Genomic DNA, 24,283 nt, shown 5'->3' on the forward strand with positions numbered 1-24,283 from the left:
CATGAGATGCAACTGCCCTTTTCTAATAGGAATATTGTCACTTTTCAGACAAACTTGTTTAAAATGCTCCTTTAATCTGTGGGTTGTAAAGGAAAACAGTATTTGAATTAAGACGTTATATCACATTCAGTCCCCACATGGACTGTTTCTAGCATTTCTAATTTTATTTTGGAAAATGTGTCTGCTGTGGACATTGAAATATTTTGTTCTCTGCCATAGATTCTATTTTTGGACATGGCAAGGTCAATAGTCATTTTGATTTAAGATTATAAATAATAATAGGAATCAAAAAAGTAGATGGAGAATAATTCTTTCTGAAGGTAAGAAGATTCAGCCAAAGGGAAAAGAGACTAGTTCAGAATATTCCACCATTTCCTGTTTTAACATCCATTTACAGAGAGGGAGATACAAGATAGAGGCATTTTTTTAAAAACTTGAGCATGGTGTGCAAAATGTTACATTAATAACCAATTAAACAATGTGACTGATTTTATGTTATTAAGTCCTGACAGCTTTCCATTTGGTTCTCATGTGAAAATTATGCCAATAAATAACGATAGAGGAAAAGCTTGCTATCATGTTTAGGAAGAGTATCAGGTTTGGTAGGTTCACAGAGAGACAAATCTGGACATAAGTGTTATAATCACACCACAAACAGGGACTCTTACACACTCTGGTTCCTTACCAATGGGGGTGCAGCTCCCTGCAAGTATTGATTTATCACAATACTATGGCTCAGCTTCAGTGTAGTGCACACCTTACCCATGACTCTTCCAGCAATGTCTATCATAGTGACCTGGTATGGAGTGATGTCCTTGGCTTAGTCCATGAGGCAGAGAGAAAGAACATGCTGCACATTGGTGTTATATACAGCGCTAATCTGTGATTTAAATTAGCCAACGACAAGGTGTGTACTAATGGATGCTGGACTCCAACCTTGATTGACAAATGATGTGACTTCCAAATATATTTTTGATGGGGAGGACACATGACCACCCGCAATACAAACATTCCAGACAGGCAGGGAGGCCATGTTTCCTCCATACACAAAACTTGCACATGTTGTTAGGGATGCAAGGTATAGTTAACAACAATGAAATGTCAATTAGTTCTGTATAGAAATTAAAGTGTATGAAGCTATACACCTTGTCAATAGTTTATGAGATAACTATATCAACTGTGAAGTATGGTGTTTATCTTTTCACAGGATGAGTGCAAATATTACCTTATTGCTCACCTCTAATCCTCTTAAAAGGGACATCTGTTCCTTGAACCATAACATATACATTCTGTTGATGATGATCCTTTATAATACTGACCCGGGATAGTCAGGTTGTTGTCCTACAAATGAGTCTATTACATTTGGCAACTGCAGGCATAACTGCCAGTGGTGGACCAATTAATTTTGGGGCTAGCCACTCAATGAGAAATGGAGAAGTGCAGCTACCTTGTCAAGTGGTGGAGTTCCAAACATAAAAATACAGAAAAGAGGGGGAATTGGTGATACAAAGTTTTAAATCTGTTCTGCTATTCTATATGATAGCAACAGATCATCCAAACTCAGCTCTCTGTTCCCAATTTTGTTCCCCATTTCCCTTGATATCTTTGGTCTTAGGAATTATTTCTGACACTTTTTGAATATATTTAATGTTTTGGCCTTAACTGCCTTATGTTCCCGATTTTGTTCTCCATTTCCCTTGATATCTTTGGTCTTAGGAATTATTTCTGACACTTTTTGAATATATTTCATGTTTTGGCCTTAACTGCCTTCTGCAGTCAAGAATTCCTTTGATTCGTCATCTTTCGACTGTGGCCCCCAGCTCTGGACCAAGTCTGTCCAGTCCTGTAATGATTTTATATGTTTCATTGAGGTCCTGTTTCACTTTTCTAAACTCCAGTGGAGATCAGCCTAATCCTCATGGTTTGTTTTCATTCAATAATTCTACCATCCCAGGAATTAATCTAGTGAGCTCTTGCTGCACTCCATGGCATGGCATTTTTTTCTTGGGATAGGACCCAAAATTGTACACAGTACACAAGATTAGGTCTCAAAATGCCATTAGAATAGCAATATGTCATCCTTGCTTCAAACTCTCTCACCAAGGCCAGAATGCCATTCAACTGCTGCACCTGCCCAATTAATTGATTGGAGAAAAAGAAATCCAGGTCTCATTACATCTCTGTCTTTCCCTATCTTTGCTTTCCTGTTTCCACTACCAAAGTGCTCAATTATTCATTTATTCAGATGATACTGCCTTATATGCATTTGTCCACACACTCAAACTGTCCAAATAACACTGGAGCCTCACTAAATTCTGCTCACATATCACACTCACACCCAGTTTTGCAATGAATTCCATCATCTAAATCCTTAACATGTATGGTGGTGAGTAGCTAGCCCTCTTACTGGAGCGGGGTGGGGTGGGGGATGGGGGTGGTGGTGTGTTGCTGGTTGCTGCCTTTCACGTAGAAAGGGATCTGTTTCCTTCTAACATGGATTCCAGTCTACCAGCCTGTCTCATCATAAGTGTATATTACCATTAGTCCCACATTCTTTAGCATTGCACATTACTTTCTTTTTTTTTCTTTTTTTTAAATTTTTTATTTTTCACACCATAAATCACATTAGCCATGATGTACACTTTTTCTTTTTCACACATATACAGTGACTTTTTCTCCCCCCCCTCCCTCCTCCCAAGCCACCCCCCACCCCCCCCTCATCCATTTTAGGTATACAATCTAGGTTGCATTAAACCCATCAGACAATGTTGTCATTCAACAAAAATACACCAGAAATTCTACTGAGTCCATTCTTTTCTTTCCTTCTCCTTCCATCAACTTAGGTAATGTTTGTCCCCGGTAGGTTTTCACTATTGTATTTAATGGGACCTTGTGCAATGCCTTCTCAAGTATTCCCCATCCACTGATTCTATTCTATTAGTTACATATTCAAATTGCAGTAAATTTGTTCAGCATGCTTTCCCTTTCATAAATTCATGGTGTCTGATTCTTTGAAAAGAATCGAGCATTTTCCCCACTATTCATTTGCTAACTGGTAGATTAGTCTCTACTTTCTCACGATTACAAAAGTAGAGAGGAATGAGGCCATGGAGAGATTTGAAGGAGATCATAATTTTTAAACAACTTATTGCTTAACACTGCTATACATTTTGTAATAGGAGCAGGGGAGTGATGTGCTTCTGAATTACATTTGATGATTGCCTATAGGTTAGCCTGTAGATCATGTACAGTGCAGCTACTAGAATATTGGATGAGGTCAAGGAGAGGGTAAATCAGTCATGATGTGACAAATTGTACAGCAGAGAAACTCTCGACCTACTGTGTCACTGTCGACCATCATGCCTATCTATACTAATCCCACTTGCCCAAATTAATTCCATATCCCTCTACGCCTTGCTTATTCAAATACCCGTGCAGATAGCTGTTATTGCTCATGCCTCTACCACCTCCTCTGGGAGTTCATTTCAGCCCCACTCCCCTGCCATCTCCCCATAAGTCTTGATGGGCAACTAATCAGTCTCTGCCTTAAATACACCCAAGACCTTGCTTCTATAGCTGCCTGTGGTTAGTAAGAGATTACATAAGGTGTATGTGAGTTGGGGGGGGGTGGGGTGGGAAACTGTTGAAAACCACTGCCCTCTAGTTTTAGACATCACTACCTTGGGAAACAGATACTGGCTATCTACCTTATTTATCCCTCTCATCATTTTAAATATATATATCTACATCACGCCACCTCTCAGCCTTTTTAATTTCAGATAAAACGGTCCCAGATATTGATAATATCTAGAGCAATGGTTCTCAACTTTTTTCTTTCCGCTCACATACCACTTTAAGTATTCCCTATGCCGTCGGTGCTCTGTGATTAGTAAGGGATTGCTTAAGGTGTTGTGTGGGTGGAAAGAAAGAGTTTGAAAACCACTGTTTTAACTGTACCTAATTGACTCATTATGTGCACGGTTTCATAACTCCAAAGGAAATAGGCCAATGACAATTTTTCTCAAGCAAAATATTTCAGTAACAACTGGGTCTAGAGCAGTGATTCTCAACCTTCCCGTCCCACTCACATACCACCTTAAGCAATCCCTTACTAATCACAGACCACCGATGGCGCGGGGATTACTTAAAAGTGTGAGTGGAAAGAGAAAGGTTGAGAACCACTGCTCCGGAGGCTCCAATCCAGGTAGTATCCTTTGTGATTTTTGTTTTGCCCTCTCTTACACTTAATCAGACCCTTCCTTACAGTGTGGTGACCAAAACTGCACCCAATACAGTCGAGAAATATTCATTTAGATCTTGTATGTTTTCTGTAGTTCCAGATATAGATCACCTCACTGATCTTTGAGTAGGTCTGATCTCTCATTAACTTTTATTCTTAAAGAAACTTTTAGGATTTTCCTTTATCTTAGCTGCCATTGGTATACTACTGCTCCTTTCTGTCATCCTAATTTTACTTCTATATCCTTTATACTCCTCATGGACACACTTGATCCCAGCTGTCTAAACCTGACTGTTTTTGAACAGACCCTTAATATCATTGGTTAACCAATTTTCTCTAATCTTGTAGGCCTTACTTTTCCCTCTAACTGCAACGTACTAGCCATGAACTCTTCCAATTACGACATTTAAACATCATTTGGACACGTATGTGGATAGGAAAGGGTTAAAGGGATATGGGTCAAATACAACAGAAGGGACTAGGTCGTCAAGGACAAGTTAACCCAAAGAGCTTGCTTCTTTGCTGCCCTACTCTATGACTCCAAGATTGTACTACTTTAACCATCAAATGCATCCCTGCGCATTTTCTCAGGCTGAAACCAACTTGTTTGCAATCTTGGGGCCATGTCAAGCTCTGAGCCGAGCTTCCACCATTCATGCTTTTATCAACTGCAGGGTTGAATCTGACAATGTTCTCCTGCTGAGCCTCCCACTCTCCCTGCTTCATAAAGTTCAATTCATTCATGACCTGCTGCTTGCATTTGCACACCAAGTACCCCCAACCCATCACCACTGTTCTCACTGACCTATATTAGCTCATACTCACCCAATGCCTCTAGGAGCGGAAGTGAGCTGAGCCTATTCTACCATTCTACCTCTTAAAAAAATTTAGACACGGTAACAGACCATTTCGGTCCATGAGCCGGTACAGCTCATGAACCTACACCCCCCGGTACGTTTCGAACAGTGGGAGGAAACCAGAGACCCACTCAGATACAGGGAGAATGCACAAACTCCTTACAGATAGTACAAGATTTGAACCCCGGTCCCAATCACTGGTGTTGTAAAGGTGTTGCGCTAACCGATATGCCAACCATGCCACCCCCGTGAGCTGATCCATCCTTCCACTCAGCCCCACACCCTTGCCTTCTCTCCATGACCCGTGATGCCCTAATTAATCAAATATCTGTCAAACTTTGCCTTAAATACACCCAACAGCCTTGATTCTGCAGCTGCCTGTGGCAACAAATTCCACAGACTCATGACCCACTGGCTAAAGAAATTTTTCCGCATCTCTTTTAACGTGATTCCTTTTTATTCTGAAGTTGTGCCCTCTTTTCTTAGACTCCATCACCATGTAAGCAACCTTGCCACATCTACTCTGTCCAGACCTTTCAGCATTCAAAATGTCTCTGTGAGGTCCCCCCTCATCCTTCTGCACTCCAACGAGTATAGTCCAAGAGTTGACAAATGTTCCTCATATGCTAACCCTTTCATTCCTGGTATCTTTCTAAGAAATATTTTCTGAACTCTCTCCAATGACAGCACAGTATAGGAGCCAAAAACTGTACACAGTACTCTAAATGAGGTCTCTCTAGGCCTTATAGAGTGTCAATATCCCTGCTCTTATATTCTATTCCTTTTGAAATGAATGCCAACATTGTATTTGCCTTCTTCACCTTTAGGGTATCTTGCATGAGGACTCCCAAGTCCCTTTGGGCCTCCAAACTTTAAATTTTCTCTCCATCATGCTCACTGAATGCTTTCAACTTTAACTTTAAATCCTCCCATAACTGTCCATCTCCTTGTCATTGTCTCCCACTACAATCTCTGAATCTGCACATTGGCTGGCTGACCTTTAAGCTGCCAGGCGTTTCAATTGTTCACCTTTCATTTCCCACCTCTCCTCTAAACTAACTCACTGGCGTCACTGAGGGGTGCGGGCCACACCGGGTGGCACCAAAATGACTGTCTATAAAATTTCTGGGCAGTGTTTCAGCAGAAATTTATTATTTTTTTATAAAAGATCCCTATAGTTAGTTATAACAATAAAACGAGTTTTTTTTTTGGAAACCCAGCTTGTATGTATCAATATATCCAAAGGGCTAAAACTCTATGCTAATTAACTTTTTGAACTTTTTAATGTGCTCTGGCCAGAGCACCCCCTCCTCCCCATCCACACCATTGCCCCCACTCACCACTGCTGGCACCACCCTGGACATACAAGGAACCTGTTTGTTCTACGCTTGGTACACTCTTACACGTGGTCCATTGGGGGTGGGGTGGGTTGGAGGGGCAGCAATGACACAATGATTTACCACACTGGGTGACACCAACCCCGCTGACTGCATCTGTTCACCATCCCTTCCCCATCTGGTTCCACTTATAACATGTAAGCCTCTGTCCTCCCTTGGACTATTGCATACTGGCAATCTTTTCTCACCCTCCCAGAAAATGTCACTATTCCCTCATAGGAAATGAGACCAGGCAAGCAGTTGATAAGTCAGTAGGAAAGCACTTTCGGAATAAGGTAACTACCTTAAGGGTTTCATAGTTATGGGAAAAGATAGGTCATCAAATTGAAGTCTTCAATTGAGGGAAGACTAATTTTGATGGCTCACAACACCAAACACAATCCACCAGAGGAACTCAGTGGCTGAACAGCATCAGTGGGGATAAAAAGGATAATCAGCATTTTGGACTGAATCCCTTCATCAAGACTGGGGATGTGGAGAACATCTCCTGTCTTTTCCGCATCCCCAATCTGGATGAAAAGTTTGGGCTAGAAACATAGACTATTCTTTTTCTCTCCCATTGAAGCTACTGGACCTGTTGAGTTCAGATTTTATATTTATTGTCAGAGTACAAACATGACATCACATAACAACTCTGAGATTCTTTTTTTCCTGCAGGCAAGGTAGAATTACTACTTATTGGCCGTGCAAAAAAAAAACGGAGCACAATGTACGTGTAAACGAATAAAGAAATGTAACCAAACTGTAGAATGCAGAGAGAAAAAAAAATCAATGAAGTTCAAAAGTAAGAGTCCTTAAATGGGTCTCTGATTGAGTTTGTTGTCCAGGAGACTAATGGTGGGGGTAGCTGCTGTTCCTGAATGAAGTGTCTGATGGTAGGGTGGGGAGGGGGGTCGGAGCTGTTCCTGAACCTGGTGCTGCAGGGTTTGTGGCACCTCGACCTCTTTCCTGATGATAGCAGCCAGAACAGTGTATGTGCTGGGTGGTGTGGATCCTTGATTATGATATCCTGTGTTTATCTACAGCAGCATTTCCCAAACTGGGTTCCACACAAAGGTCCAGGGGTTCCATGGAAGAAATGGGTAGTTATAACTAAAACTTGTAATAACTGTTTTTCTTTAAATAACTTATTACTTGTGTCTTCAAATCACCGTGTTTCTGCGATGGCAGCAAACAATTGCCTCGATGCTAACAAAACAAAATGGCATCTTGAGGCCTGACATCAGTAGCACAGATGTTAGTGCAGACGTTAGGCTTCAAGATGCCATTTTCAACCAATGAGACTCAGATTTTTTTGGTGTGGGGCTGGCCACATTTTAACATTTAAACTGAAAGGCATTCCACGTGTGCAACATGATATTAAAAACCATGGATGATTGGCCTAAAAAACAACATAGGAAACAGGATAATTCATTTGAAGCAAGTACTGAGATGCTATCATTTTTTTTTCATGAAGATACTTACATGATGCCTTTATCTGAAAAATCAAGTGTAAAGAAACAGATGTAGCAGGTCTTCCAATGCTGCTAGTCTTCGTTAGGTGTGTGTACGAGAAGGATATCGAGGAAGATGTGCTTCTTTGTGAAACTTTGCAAGGACACACAACTGGGGAAATTTTTTAACTGCATCAATAGCTACATGATGAAGAAAGCCATTCCATGGAAAAAGTGTTCACACGTGTGCAGACATGGAGCCTGAGTGAAGAATATTCATCCTTGGCAAAATCTGCTGTGCCTTGCCTATTACCATTTTCCACGAATTTGATGGGTGAGGCTGGAGTTTTGTATTAAGTAGCAACAAAAACAAAATGCAGAAATTGACTTGACTCCGCTCCTGATAGCTATGGAATATTGTGCCCAACATTAAGAGGATCGGTGAGAACAAGAAACAATTCCATTCATCCCATTAAATGTCAATTAGAGATAACAAACTATTTCAACTGGACCATGGTGAGTTTATTTACTTTCTTACTATGCTTGTATATATACCAGGCCTTTTAAAAAATATATTTTATTTTAGTTTTCACACTCACAAAATCCAACAAACAAATCAATCTGTCACATATACGCACACAAAGTCTCTATTTATCCCCACCCCCACCTGCAGCAAATACATTCAAATAACCTATCACAGTCCCAATTATCATGGGGCCCACGGCCCCTCATGAAACCTGTTATGGAGAAAAGTAACAATGGCTACGCCACGAGAAAGAAAAGAATAAAGAAAAGAAGGACTATTGGGGTTCTGTGATTTCCAAGTGCTCCCCAAAAAGGTTCCATGAGCTAAAAAAATTGGGGAAGCACCTGCTGCAAGGCCTCAGGAACTCATAAAGGTTGACTACAGTGAACAACCGTTTCAGGGTCGCAACCTGAAAGGCCACCTTCAATCTTTTGCTTCCACTGATGCTGCTTGATCAGCAGATTTTATCCAGCATCCTGATTTTCTTTTGTTGGAATTACCTTCTCCACCTTCTTCCACACCTTTTCCTTGTCACCCTGCTTTATTACCTCTTAGAATGAAATTTTGAGTCTCAGTGCTGACAATTCTTTTTATTAAAATAAAAACAATGCTGGAGAAACTCAGCAAGTCAATCAGTATACTTTATATAGCAAAGATAAAGACACATAACCAATGTTTCAGACTTGAGCCATTCAACAAGGAAACGTTGAATATGTCTCTTTATCTTTAAAGTACTGTTACGAGTCCAGAGGACCCCAAAACCCAGCAGCAATAGATATTCACCACGACAAAGGGTAACTTAAACAAAAGTTGCTTTTAATTATCTTTGATTACACGTGCTTTTAATGACACATGTGTGTAATGTGTGTGTAAGTTCAACAAAATTCTTTGGTTCACAGTCCAGTCTCACTGGTTGCAGGCAATTCTTGGACTGTGCACAGAAGTTAACATTAAGAAAGTTCACCAGGCTTTGGTGCTTAACAGGTAAGTAGTTATCACTCAGGAGGGTTCTTGTTGGTTCTCGGAGAGAGAGAGAGAGAGAGAGAGAGAGAGAGAGAGAGAGAGAGAGAAGAAAGAAAGAGAGAGAGTGAGAGAGTGGCCCATTAAGATATTACATTCATTCATCCTCCTGGCTAGCAAGAGACCAAAGACAACATCCACGTCCTGCCACATATAAGAGCTGGGTGTGTAGAAATTGGCCGGTTTTAGTCTCAGGGTCATTTGAACATTAAACTCTGCCAATTGGTGTATTTTTTTTAATGCTACTGTTCTTATTGTTTTTGTCTGCTCATCCACGTTGTATTTGGGAGTACCATGGGTTGCATTTTTAATTTTGTTGTTTTCTTTTGCAACAATGAAGTACTTACTTTAAGAGTTGATCATCCACTGCAAAACTTGGTGAAGTTTTGAAAGCAACTGGGAAAGCGGTTTATGTAGTACTACATATAGAAAGTAACATACAGGAAACTCTTTAAATTTTGTCTACAGTAAGGCAGACGGAGTTGGCACTTTGACCAGCCCCCCTCACAGAAACCTACAGCACATTGTGTCCCTTGGCGGTCTCCCCTCCAAGTATTGACCAGTCCTGAGCCTGCTTAGCTTCTGAGATCAGACAATCTCAGGTGTATCCGGCTATTAGGTGCTGTTAAGTCCCCTTTTGGCCATTTCACCGTATCCGAAATTAATGCCTCGTGTGGTTCTGTGGGGGGGGGGGGGCTTTGTGTAGCGATGCTTTAACCCAGTGGTTCTCAACCTTTTTCTTTCCACTCACATCCCACTTTAAGTAATTCCCCATACCATCTGGGCTCTGTGATTAGTATGGGATTACTTAAAGTGGGATGTGAGTGGGAAGGCAAGGTTGAGAATCACTGCTCTAGACCCAATTGTTACTGAAATATTTTGCTTGAGAAAAATTGTCATTGACCCATTTCCTTTGGAGTTATGAACCCGTGGGCATCATGAGTCAATTAGTTACGATTTTTAAAAAAAGTGGTTTTCAAACTTTTTCTTTCTACTCACAGACCACCTTAAGCAATCCCTTACTAATCACCGATGGTACTGGGACTACTTAAAGTGGTCTGTGAGTGGAAAGAAAAAAGATTGAGAACCCCTGCATTAACTGGTGAAGTTGCTCAGGTCAGTGGAGCTCAAAGTTCCAGGAGTTTCCCCACCTCTTCCCTCACGTGTCCCCCCATTCTCACCCCCCCCCCCCCACCCCATCTCTGCCAGCGCGATGGCTCCGTGCGTCAGGAGCGCAGTGCGCAGCCGCGGCGCCTGGGAGCCGCCAGTGCCAGCCATGTCCCTCCAGCGGCAGGACCCGCCGCACCAGCCTGTGCGCTACGATGAGTCCAATCCCACCCAAAACTGACCACTTGCCCGGAGTCGCTGAAAGCCCTCGCCGCCCAACAGCATCTTCCAAAAACTCTGCAAACCCAGGATGCCCGGTGGAAAAAGAGGGCTGGTGGCACCGCAGAATACTTTTTTGGAAAATATTGTCCGGCGATCCAGCGGTAAGTAACCAGTCGCGCAGCGGTGCGCTAGAGCACTTTCTCGGATTAGAGATCGATGGGTAGAACGCGAGGCTTTACTCTGCACCCGTCTTATTAACTCTCCACGCAACCTGTCGCCAGAGTTGCACATAAAATGCCACATCTGGCTGTACCGCTGAAGAGATCGTTCACGATGTAGCAAGGAAGGAAAACTGGATACAAATTGCATTTCTGTTTGGACCTATCTTTTATTTGCTCAACTGACCCCACTGGGAAATAATTGTTTCACAAATACTGAACCTCAAACCACCGCGCTGGAAAACACGAAGGAGAATTAATTTGGAGCAACATCGTGTGAAAAGCCGGATGCTCACACAGAATTTTAAAGTGCCCGTTATTTTTTTCTTTTAAAGTTTTAATTCAAGCACGATTTGCACTAAATTTCGGGCAACGCGGGGGGGGGGGGGGGTGGGGAAAGAGAATCCATTGACCACTTCATCGTGGTACTTGTCTGCTTCTGTTATTTTGGCCCTGGTCAAAACCAGGGGCGGGTAACCAGATGATTCGGAGCTAATACTTGAGAGAAGTAGCATTTTGGGGGGGGGGGAAGAGAAATAATTCGGAACTCCTGGAGCATCAATATAAATCCAAACTGTTCAAACGGATGCGAAAGCGCCCCAAAGGCCGAATAAGTGAAAAGATGTGATTTGTGAAATTCACGTGTGGTTCGTGGCGAATGGGACAAACTCTGCATTTACCAACAAGAGCGAAAATGGCAACTCGCGGATGATCCTCGGTGCTAAATGTTGGCATCCAAACGCGCCCGTGGCAGAACAAGCCATCAAACCTGGAGCCCCCTGACTACGGTCGAGGTCCTGGCTTGTGGCGGTCAGTTCGCGCTCATCTGGACATGGATACATTCGCAGAAATGTAACTGGAGAGGGGTTGAGTTTGCGCCGCAGTTGGTAGCTTTACCCCACTCGAAGGGGTGGGATATTTTCCTGGTACAAGTTGCGGCCGTTTAATCAAGTCTACGATTGCTAGCCGGGCAATCTGGGGACGACTGGTCTGTCATGAAACCTGCGGTGGTCGTTTGGAAGCGCACGATCCGCTGGCTCATTATTAAAACCTGATCAGCACCGAGCTCATCGCGACAAGGACCATCCCATCAGTTCATCAACTCAAGTGGTATTTTTCTTGCCGTTACGGGTCGCTGTTACTCCTCACGTCGCGGCCCCTTCTCTTCCCCCCCCCCCCCCCCTCCAACCCCACCGCCTGAATTCATCCCCGACTTCGACCCCGGCCACTGCCAAGTCTCCCCACCCCATCGATGGTTGTGGAGAACTCTGGCAGCGAGCAAATTGATTTGAGGCGGCCCTGGAGTTCATCTCTCGAAAGGACCAGGTAACACCCGCGAAAGAAGAAGCGGGAGTTTTATCGCCCTTGTCCGGGGGGTCCGGTTAACTTGCTGGCATTTCCAGAATTCACTTCATCCTTCCCAGCTCCTGGATTCTCATAACGGCGGATCTCAAGGCGACAGCATCTCCTGAGTATAAACCTCTTCTGGATGAGCTCAAGCCTCCTCGAACGAGGAGAAATCCCAAGGACGCTTCACAATCATTCCGGGCGATGCGAAATGACTGGCCAGGAAGCAAACTCGGAGCGCATTTAGCATCTCATCCTTGGCCACTCCGCAAAGGACAGCGTGAAGTTCGTTGCAACAAACTTGGCGACGAGCGAGATAAACGTTAGGGCATTAGAACATGGTGCAAAGGTGGCGTGCACTTTGGAGTCTGGGAATGAATTGATCATGTTGGCCATTCGTGGTCCTCAAACACCGTCTGGCTTAGAAATTGGTCTTGCCCACGGGAGTTGCACAGGCGTGGAAAACGTTTCTGTGAAACTTCTTCAGAATGAGAATTGTTGGAACTGAGTTGAGCCAAATAAAAAGGAAGGGGTGGGGTGGGGGAGGAAATCCCAAAGCTACATCTAATCTACCCCACTTCCACATCAAGGTAACCTTACATAATAAATAAAAACCAAAATCTGGACCAATGGTGACCTCTCCCCAACACCGGACAGTGAATTTCTGGAGCATTTTTATTTGGGAAAATTTTATTTTTGATTTTCAAAAACTGGTATGAGCTCAAACAAACAATACTTTTTTCTCTCTCCTGCAACAATGTATATTTTAGTCTATTTTGTCCCTTGCCCCTCTCCCCTCCCTCCTGTACTCTAATACAACAAAAACTTGTATAAATTAACAATATTTTATCCTTTGTATTTGTTTAAAGTAAAAAAAAAATTAAGGGAACTTGAGAAAGAAAAGGTTAAGGAACAAAATACGAGTGCACTGTCTGCGTCACAACCCAATTCACTGATCCATACCGTTTCACTATCTGACAACGGTCGTTGTATTCCCTTTATCTAAAATGGGTATAATTACGTCTGTTCACCAATTTGCTGCAGATAGGGCTGCCACACCCCAACGGATGTGCCTTTTTTAAAAAAAAACTCCAATTATACGTAATTTCTCCAGGGGAATACAACTCTGTGTCTCTGTATTCCATCATGTAATACTTAGTTGGGAATCAGACTTGCAGGCTCTGATAGCTCAGAGGGTAAACCAGTGCCTTCCTTATGGAAGAGAAAGTTAAAGAATTTCATATATGTAGTTTTACATGACAATAATGGAACCTTTACCTTTTACACTTCCTGGCTACTGATAAGGTGACCTTCACAGTCTGAACTTGGTGTCTGGACAGTTTAAAACTCATGTCCATAATGTTGCCTAGAAGGTACAATTCCAGATCCTGTGGAAAATCCACCTTTGTAAATTTTTTTCAGAACGTCCCCTAGCTTCTCTCCGAAAGATCTAATCTTTGTACACAGCCAGGTTGAATGGATAAAAGTTCCAGTCTCCACACCACATTTCTGATTTAGATTTATGTAATATTTATGGTGTGAGGTACAGATGATGCAGGAAATTATATTGCACCAACTTGTACCTGGCATTAATAACTGCTGTCACAGTGTTCCGACACAGGTCTGACCAGCGGCGCTCATGGATTGTTGTGCCCAAGTCCAATTCCCACCTTTCCCTTGACTTATGTAAGCCCAGATTCAGGCCCTCAGTTTGGAATACGAGATACGTCGTAGAGATAAACACACACATTCCCATTTCAAATTAGAATCTCCATGTCACTACACGTGGGTAGGGCCATAGATGATCTCAAATTATCCCTTAAGAAAGATCTTGGCTGAAGATAGAGTTGTTTGAATGACATGAGCTGCCCTTGCTCATAACAATCCTTGATCCCCTTCGTGCACCAGGTATCCAGGATCTTATTATCCAGATTCATGGCTATTAATTTGTGCTGGGTCAAGGGTGTTTTAGGAGATGTTATAATTCTTAATTCTGCCAATTATAATAAAATTCTAAGAATGGGCCCTGCAATTTTATAAATTGAAACTTTCTATCTTTAATATTGTATTTAATTTTCTCCAAACTTAACTAGGATGTTCCATCATATAACCACTGTGTATGGGTAGGGGATGAATCATCTTTCCAGTTCAGTAAGATTGTTCGTCTTGCTATCAACTTGGTAAAACCTAAAACTTTTTCCGAAGATGCAGACATAGGTTTATCTGGGTCATGAGAAAAACCAAACTGCAATTAATGGTCAAGGTTCTAAATTAATCTTAACAATCATTGATAAAGTTTGGAAAATGTCTTTCCAGAATCTCTCTAAATTTGGGCACTCCCAAAACGTACGGATCAGAGAAGCTTCAAAACTTTTACATTAATTTATAGTGGATCAATATCTGCATAAAAACAAAATCATTTAAGTTTGGACATTTGAGTTCTGTGTACCACCTTAAATTTTATAAGCAATGCCTTGCACAAAATGAAGAATCGTTAATCAAGCTGAGAGTACAGTAACAATATTCATCTGAAAATGTTATGTTCAATTCTCGTTCCCAATCACTCTTGATCCCACCCATGAAGACTGATATTAAATCCAATAAATTATTATAAATGCATGATATAAATCCACCATGAAAATAAATGGTTTTTTAAACATGGTTTTACAGATCAATTCAAATTATTGTTTCCTATGTTTATTAAGGAATTCTCAACCTAGTTTGATCTATTTTTTTCTCTTTTGTGTGCTTGCATGTATACAAATGCTTTCCTTTCTAAAACTCTGTATGTAAGCTTGTATGTTAAACTCAATAAAGATATTTTAAAAATAAAGAATTGTTGGAACTGGTTGACTGTTGAGAAAGTGGTTATAATATGCACGGTGGATCCTACGATCCTGTATGGGCAAAGAGGGCAATGGCAAGGATGTCATGATGAGCCTTCAGAAAACGCTTGTTTGGCCATAATAGCACAGTTTTCTGTTTGGCTCTAGGCACCGCACAAAAAGAAAGATGTATTGGGTTCAGAAATATTGCAACAGTACTAAAATGATCCCAGGGACAGCCTGTGGACACTGGAATTGTTCTTCCTGCACCTACGATTAAAAAGGATACCTGATGAGGATATTTGAAACCATGAAAGGTACAGACAGTAGAAATGGACTATAATTGCTTTCATTGGTGAAGGGAGCAACATCCAGGGGACATAGAATGCAGGTGATTGACAAAACAACCAAAACCAATATGAGGAAAAATGATTCAGTGGAGCAAGTGCTGAAGCTGTGAAATGCTCCACCGGGAGAGTGATGGAGCCAGATTCAAGTGTAGAGGCAGATCATGTAGTAGGTAAATTTCTGAGATGAAATAGTTTGCAGGGTCTGCAAAGGGCAAGTGAGTGGGGCTAGTAGCATTGTTCTTTAGAATTGGAGCAGATTTGAATGGACAAATGGTCACCTTCTGCAGCTGATGAGCCCATAACTTCTGATAATTGCAAATAAGTACTTTTAATGTCATTTTCTTTCTTTGGCTTGGCTTCGCGGACGAAGATTTATGGAGGGGTAATGTCCACGTCAGCTGCAGGCTCATTTGTGGCTGACAAGTCCGATGCGGGACAGGCAGACACGGTTGGAGCGGTTGCAAGGGAAAATTGGTTTGTTGGGGTTGGGTGTTGGGGTTTTCTTCCTTTGCCTTTTGACAATGAGGTGGGCTCTGTGGTCTTCTTCAAATGTGGTTGCTGCCCGCCGAACTGTGAGGTGCCAAGATGCACGGTTTGAGGCGATATCAGCCCACTGGCAGTGGTCAATGTGGCAGGCACCAAGAGCTTTCTTTAGGCAGTCCTTGTACCTCTTCTTTGGTGCACATCTGTCTCGGTGGCCAGTGGAGAGCTCGCCATATAACACGATCTTGGGAAGGCGATGGTCCTCCATTCTGGAGACGTGACCTACCCAGCACAGTTGGATCTTCAGCAGCGTGGATTCAATGCTGTCGGCCTCTGCCATCTCGAGTACTTCGATGTTGGAGATGAAGTCGCTCCAATGAATGTTGAGGATGGAGTGGAGACAACGCTGGTGGAAGCGTTCTAGGAGCCGTAGGTGATGCCGGTAAAGGACCCATGATTCGGAGCCGAACAGGAGTGACAACAGCTCTGTATACGCTAATCTTTGTGAGGTTTTTCAGTTGGTTGTTTTTCCACACTCTTGTGTAGTCTTCCAAAGGCGCTATTTGCCTTGGTGAGTCTGTTGTCTATTTCGTTGTCGATCCTTGCATCCGATGAAATGGTGCAGCCGAGATGGGTAAACTGGTTGACTGTTTTGAGTTTTGTGTGCCCGATGGAGATGTGGAGGGGCTGGTAGTCATGGTGGGGAGCTGGCTGATGGAGGACCTCCGTTTTCTTCAGGTTGAAATCCAAATGTACAATTAAATGTCAACATTTAGAATGTAATACAACTTTATAAAGACATTAGACTAATTTGAGAAAAGTTGCCAAAAATTCATAGAAAATGGTGGAAACGTTCACTAGGTCTGAAAGTATCTGTGGAGAGAGAAGCAGAGCTAATGTCTTGGTTCAAAGGAAGGTAATATTTTCTGTTTACATTTTTGATTTCCAGAATCTGCAGATTTTATTTTTTTTAAATTCAGAATAAATAACACCTTAAGTTTATTCAGCTGCACTTACAGAAGCCTCATATGGTGAGTCAGGAATAAGAAGAACAAAGTAATTTCATGTCTAGAAATGGGAGAGGTAACAGGAATTTAAACTCAAGGCTAAAGATTTTAATCCTGTAGTTCAGTATATCTAGGGAGCTAGATGGGTTGATTTGGGCTGAGGTGTGGAGAGCAGATATTTGAAAGAACTAAGTTGGAGCATGGACGTTGAGAGTTAGCGGCTTGGCAGAGAAGTTTTTGAGTAGTTGTCAGGGGCTGAAATTGATCTATACAAATAGATCGATATGGGTTTCTAATATGCCTATTCATTGAGAAACAAAATATCAATAGTGCAAAACAATTTTCCACCAAAATGATTTGTACCTCTGGCATAACCAATTTTCACCGTCTGAAGGCCAAAGGTAACAGGAATGAAGAAAGGTTTCAGATGCAGACAGAATGAATCAGGGCTGATGCTGTAAAGGTGCAAGATGCAAGACTGGTGGTCAAATGCTCAGTTGAGGCCTGATAGAACATTATGTTGCAAAGTAAAACTAAATAGCAGTTAAACAAAAAAAAACCTGAAGATGCTAGAAATGTGAAATAAAAACAAAATGCTGGATGCATTCAGCAGGCCAACCAACATCTGAAGGTAAAGGCCATTCATCAAATAGCCACCCTTGTCTCACCTTATTAGAGATCTTCCTATCCACCCATCTCCAATTTAAAACATTGATGTAGATTTGAACCGCTATACAAATCCCCACCATGTCTCGTGTTGGCATCACCAGAATATAGCATATAGTGAAAGATGGATCCTTGGGGTGATGATAGTGTCGTCATCATGAGGAAAAGAAACCATTGGTGGAAATGCTCTGTTATGATGAGGCAGTCATGGGAAGAAGTCTGTGTCCAAGACTAAAAGGCACAATTAGAAGGGATAATGCAGCTTTGCCATAACTGTCGAACCAAGCCTGACATTTGTATGTAGCCACCTGGTAGGCTCTCATGAAATTATGCCCTGACACAGATTAATATCTTTAGGAATGCAAGTGTGAAAACTAGCAAAAAAGGAGTATTCCTCCTAAGAGGAATATTTGGGAGTCCCTTTTTTTTAAATCTTCTGCTGTGTCAGAATGGATGAACTGGGCCAAAGGGCCTGTTTCCATGATGTTTAACTCTGTCCCTATGACTTCATTTCTGCCCAATTTCCGTCCTCCCAAAACTAGTTCAAGAACATTGAACCGCTATACAAATCCCCACCATGTGGGGCCCTTGTGTCTGTTCTAAACATGATGCCCAAATCAAACTAAATCCCTGCTGTTTGCACTTGATAGTTGTCTTTCCATCCGCTTCATACTCATGTGACTATCTAGAAGCATCTTGAGTGCTCAGTTCATGCTCAACTTTATTGTCACAAAATGCAGTGATTAAAGGCTGCTTTGTGAGCAGACCAGTTACTAGCTCATATGTAGTACTATAGTCCAAGGGGCAGTTTTGGAGAGAGATCAGTTGGTACAGCATAACAGCAACACTATTTTACAGTTTTTGGGTTCTTTCAGAAGTCTGTTAATGGTGGGAAAGAAACTGATCCTGAATCTGGCATTATGTGATCACATACTTGTGAGGGGAATGTAGAGAGTGTGGCCAGTGTGGAATGAGTCTTTTAATATGTTGGCTGTTTTTTTAAAAGGCAGCGGGTGCTCTTGATGCAGTCAATGGAGGGGAGAGGGATGCACGTGATGGGTTGAGCCATGTTATAAACCTCTAAATTTTTACAGTTTTGGATGGAGCAGTTGCTGAACTACACAGAGATAAACCCTAATAGGATGCTTTCAACAGTATACCTACAGAGGTTGTTGAGGGATGCGGGTGACATGCCAAGTTTCCTCAGGCTTATGAGGAGTTAGAGGCTCTAGTGCACTTTCGTGGCCATTGCATCGATGTGGATGGACCAGGGCAAGTCACAAACGTTTACCCCAAGATAATTAAAGCTGTCTACTATCTCTGCCTCTGCAGAGTTGATGTGCAACAGGGAGTGAGCTCCGGCCTTCATCCAGAAGTCTAGAATCAGCTCTTTAGCCCTGCTGACATTGAGGGAAAGGATGTTGTCCTGGCAGCAAGCCTAAAGTCCTTTTATCTCTTTTTTGCTCTCCGCCTCATCCTTGGTGTCATCTGTGAATTTTTAGATGGAACTAGATTAGATGTCGGGGCGTCTAGTAGGAGACTGAGCACACAGCTTTGTGGTGCCCAAGAGTTGAGGATGCTCGCGGAGGAGGTGGTGTTGCCAATCATCACTGCGGCCTACGGAATGGAATGTCATGGGTCTAATTGCAGATGGGTGAGCTGAGAACAAGGTCATGTAGCTTAGGGATTAGTTTGTTTAGTACTATTGTGTAGCAAGCAGTTGTTGTCGATAACAAGTAGTCTGATGTAGATATTTATGTTCTTTTATAAATTTAATTCTTTTTAGGGCGGCACAGTTAGCACAACGTTCTTACAGTACCAGCGTCCGGGACAGAGGATCGAATCCCATGCTGTCTGCAAGGACATTTTGCACCTTCTCCCTTCTTCTGCGTGGGTTTCTTGTCTGGCTAATCCAGTTTCTTCTCACTGTTCAAATCATACCTGGGATGTAGGCCAATTGGGTGTAATCGGGAGGCACTGACTCGTGGGCTGAAAGGGCATGTTACCATGCTGAATTTCTGAATGTCTTAGAAAGAAATGTTCCCACAGGCAATTTGATGTTATGACTAGGGTTGCCAGTTATGTTTCTCTGTCCTGTACTTGCCAATGGTTTGACTCTTGGTTGATCCGTGGTAACATGAATATGCGTTACTAATGCCTGTAATATAGCACTTAAATGTTCATTATTGGAGGCTCAAATTATCCATATTCAGTTTAAAATTGATCCCCTAGTTCAGTGTACTTTGAGTAAAATGCTAATTCAACCAATTACTAAATGTCTTGTCAGTAAAAAAAAACAAAATATTTTTCTGCATCGGAATTCCCTGAATTCAGCTGAAAAGGTTTTCAGAACCGACTTGGAAAACCAAATCTCTTAAGAGCAGGGCATTTATTTTGGAGCTATAGATCAATGAATTAGTGAGGCCCAAAAAGATGGCATTATTCTTTTCAAGTGATCTCTATCAGATGAAGGGATCTGAAAAGCAATATGTCTTCATTGGTTTTGTCCCTGCAGAAATGTACTAACAGCTGACTCTTGTCCTATGTTGAATTCAACATTGAATTTTATTCCCAGAGAGCAACCGACTTCTCTGGATTTAAAGATAATTGGACCTATTGATTTTTTTTGCAACTGGCACCTTGCAGGCACTTGAGGGAATTACTTAGTTCACAACATCCAACTATATTTGGGAGGCTATGGATGTATCGATTGTGCAACCAAGCATCTTCTCAAGACCCATAGTTCTGGCATTCTGTCTGGTTTCTGATAATTTTTATTGGTTTTTTTGATACCGTTCCAGTAATATTACTATAAATAAAATGGAAGATCAGAAGTTATATTCAGAACAACTTGAATTTGTAAGGCCTTTTGAAAGTTATAAAAATTTAAAAAAAATCACACTTGAAGGAGCCTTGCGTACAAAATTACATCTTTGCCCCAGTAATTCACAATGAATCAAGAGCAGAAAAAAAGAGTTGCTGGAAGAACTCAGTGGATAATACAGCATCCGTAGAGGCAAAATCATCATCAATGTTTGAGTTGAGAGTTAAACAAGAAACTCTGCAAATGCTGGGGTCGAGTGCAATACACAAGTATGCTGGAGAAACTCAGCAAGTTACGCAGCATACATAGAAAGTAGAGGGTAATCAAGATTTCAGGCCTGGACCCTTCATTCAAGTGGGGTAAGAGGAAGAAGGAAGCATACAGAAGGTTTTGGAACCAAAGGACAGGAAGGGCTCATGAGATTAATATGGTAGCCAGGAAGGAACTTAAGAAAGGAGAGCTAGAAGAGGGCATGAAAAGACCTTGGCAAATAGGATTATTCAGATGTGAAGAACAGGAATGATGAGAGTGAAGGTAAGGCTACTTAAGGATTAAGGAGGAAACATGGCCCTGGAAGTGGGGGAGGTTCTAAATGAATACCTTGCTCAGTGTTTACCAGTGACATTGGTCAATGTGAGGTCAGTGTAAAACATGCTTATGTGCTGAGCATGTTGAGGTTAAGAAAGAGGAATTTCAAGATATCTTCTTGGAAATATAGGAATTGATACGTCTTGAGCATTTAGAGAAGTATAGTCTTCTCTGGGATAGTAAGCATGATGTTGTGACGTTGTGCTCCACAAGCCTAATTTAGTGTTTTGTTGAAGTAACAAAGGAAATTGAAGGTGATGGATGTGGATTTTTTAAAGACATTTAAGAGGTCCCTTATACTAGACATTCAGTAAATCATGAGGTATATGATCCATGGAACTGTAGCTGTGTGGATTCAGGATTGGCTTGCTTGCAGAAAGCAGAGGGTAAGTGTAGATGGAACATATTCTGCCTGTAGGTCAGTGGCCAGTGGAGTTCTGTGGGATTTATTCTTGGACCCTTGCTCTTTGCAACTTTTATAAATATCCAGGATGAAGAAGTAGAGGGATGTATCCGTAAGTTTGCAGATGACATGGAAGTTGGAGGTGTGGTGGATAGTGTAGAAGGTTGCCGTAGGTTACAACAGGATAAGACCGGATGGAGAATTGGGCCTAGAAGTGGAGTTCAAACCAGACAAATGTGAATTGATGCATTTTTTTGAAGGTCAAACTTGAAGGCTGAATACATAGTTAATTATAGGATTCTTAACAGTGTGGAAGAACAGAGGGACCTTGGGGTGCAAATCAAGAAATTTCTCAAGGTTGCCATGCAGGTTGATAGGATAGTTGAGAAGGCTTATGGTGTGCTGGCCTTCATTAATTGGGGGATTGAAGAATGGTGAGGTAATGTTGCAGCACTCTAAGACTCTGGTTAGACCACAATTAGAATATTGTGTTCAGTTTTGGTTGCATCATGACAGGAAGGATGTAGTGGCTATGGAGAGGGTGCAGAGGAGATTTCCCAGGATTGGAGAATGTGTCTTATGAGGCAAGGTTAACAGAGCAAGACTTGCCCATTTTGAGTGAAGAAGGATGAGAGATGACTGAATAGAGGTCGACAAGATTATGAGAGATATAGATGGGGTAGGATGCCAGCACCCCAGAAATGAGTAGCAAACTCCAGAGGACATCTGGACAAGATAAGGGGAGGAAAGTTTAGGGGAGATGTCAGGAGTGGTTTTTATTTTAAACTTTATTTAAAGGTTTTATCACAGGAATAAAAAGAAAGATTACATTTAAAGAAAAGATATAAAATAAAATAATATAATTACAATACATTAATAACCTAACTTAATTCAATCTAACCCCCCCTACATATACAAGAACTAAAAATCCATATATATATATTAAAAAAAACCCACCCTTCTCCTCCCCAAAATAAAGAGTGAAGAATTAGCAAAATTAATAATATTATGTATTTAAAAAAACACACAAAAAAAAAGAAAAATATCACAAATAAAAATAATTAAAAAAAAAAGATTTATCAGATCTAAAATATCACATCTAAGAACATACTTAAATCAAACAATTGCATATACTTAACAAATAGAGTCCACTTCAACTTATAAAAAGACAACTTGGATTGAAAAAGATATCCTTTCCATAATTAAACAAGACTTCATCTCTAAATACCACCTGCCCAAAGTTAGCATATTTCTATCTTTCCAAGTAAACGCTATACATTTCTTAGCCACTGCTAAAGCTAAATAGATAAAAGAAATCTGTTAATCATTTAATCCTAAATCAATTAATGATTGCATATTCCCTAATAAAAATATATCAGGATCTAATACAACACAAATATTATATAATCTATTAAATATAGATTGAATACCTTTCCAAAACTGTTGCAATCGGTCACAGGACCAGACAGTATGTAAAAAAAGTACTGGCTGTCTGGTCACAACGAAAACAACAATCTGACTTACTAAGACCAATTTTAAAATTTTTTTCTGGTGTTAAGTATAATTGATGTATAAAATTATAATTAATCATCGCTAATCTAGCATTAATCAATTTCCAAATACTGTTTTGACAAATTTCCATCCAATCTTCTTCAGCTATTGTAGAACCTAAATCTTTTTCCCATTTCAACTTATCTTTATCCCAATCTTTCTTACTTTCATTTTCTTGTAAAATACAATACAATACAAATCAGATATATACCCCTTTTCTGGTATTGAAAGTGCATATTTCTCAAAGCTAGTTTCGGGCAATAAAGTCATTTGGCGACCACACATCTGTTTTACAAATGATCTTAACTGATAGTACACAAATACAGAATTTCCACTAATACCAAATTTCCTTTGTAATTCCTCAAAAGAACAAAAATATCCTTCAAAAAAACAATCAGATAAGTTTTTTATTCCTTTCCTTTCCCATTGTTTCAAAGTAATATTGGAGACCGTAAAAGGAACAAGTTGATTATTATATAATGGCAATCGCCCAGACCATTTATTTTTAAGCCCCATTTTATCAAGTTTACTCATCCATAGATTCAATAAATGTTTCAATATTGGTACATCATAAATTCGTAACAAATTTTTATTCCATCGAAACAAAAATTCATGTGAGATTTTTCTAAAATAACTGCCAATTCTATCTTTGCCCAACTGGGCGGGTCCTCCATATTCATTAGTGCACTAAGAAATTTAAATTGAGCTGCCTCATAATAATATTAATAATTGGGTAATCTCAAACCTCCAAATTGAAAGTCCCACATCAATTTTTTCATTGCTACCGTCGGAAATTTTCCCTTCCATAAAAATTCTCTAACTGCTTTGTATAAATCCTTAAAAAAAACTTAAAAAAAAAAAATAAGGAATTGATTGAAATAAATATTGCATCCGAGGAAAAATATTCATTTTTATAGTATTAATCCTCCCCAATAAACCTAAAGGTAAGTCCTTCCACCTAATCAAGTCTTGTTTAATCTTTTTTATTAAGGGAATTAATTGAATATAAATCTTGATATTCTGTATTGACATTAATTCCCAAATATTTAATTTTTTTTGTTCACTTCAATTTCGTAATATTTTTATATATCGAATAATCATCTTTACAAATTGAGAAAATTTCACTTTTAGCCCAATTTACCTTATAACCAGATAATTGACCATAATTTTCTAAAGATTCTTGAATTGCTGGTAAAGAAATATCAGGGTCCACCAGGTA

The 24,283-nt window shown here is 40.8% G+C and overlaps 1 protein-coding gene across 2 annotated transcripts in view; it reads left to right on the forward strand.

Moving 5' to 3' along the window:
• Positions 1-10,890: 10,890 nt before the first annotated feature.
• Positions 10,891-24,283, forward strand: part of kcnh5b (potassium voltage-gated channel, subfamily H (eag-related), member 5b) — a 329,625-nt gene continuing 316,232 nt past the window's right edge. The window contains exons 1-3 of one of the 2 annotated variants that reach the window (XM_069916256.1): positions 10,891-10,963; positions 14,793-14,805; positions 18,976-18,983. In XM_069916256.1, the coding sequence (XP_069772357.1) occupies positions 10,891-10,963; positions 14,793-14,805; positions 18,976-18,983 (94 nt within the window). The remainder of the gene's footprint in view (positions 10,964-14,792; positions 14,806-18,975; positions 18,984-24,283) is intronic. The other variant, XM_069916255.1, reaches the window with a different exon arrangement.

This window comes from Narcine bancroftii, chromosome 2, assembly GCF_036971445.1.
Source record: "Narcine bancroftii isolate sNarBan1 chromosome 2, sNarBan1.hap1, whole genome shotgun sequence".
In the NCBI taxonomy this organism is placed as follows: Eukaryota; Metazoa; Chordata; class Chondrichthyes; order Torpediniformes; family Narcinidae; genus Narcine; species Narcine bancroftii.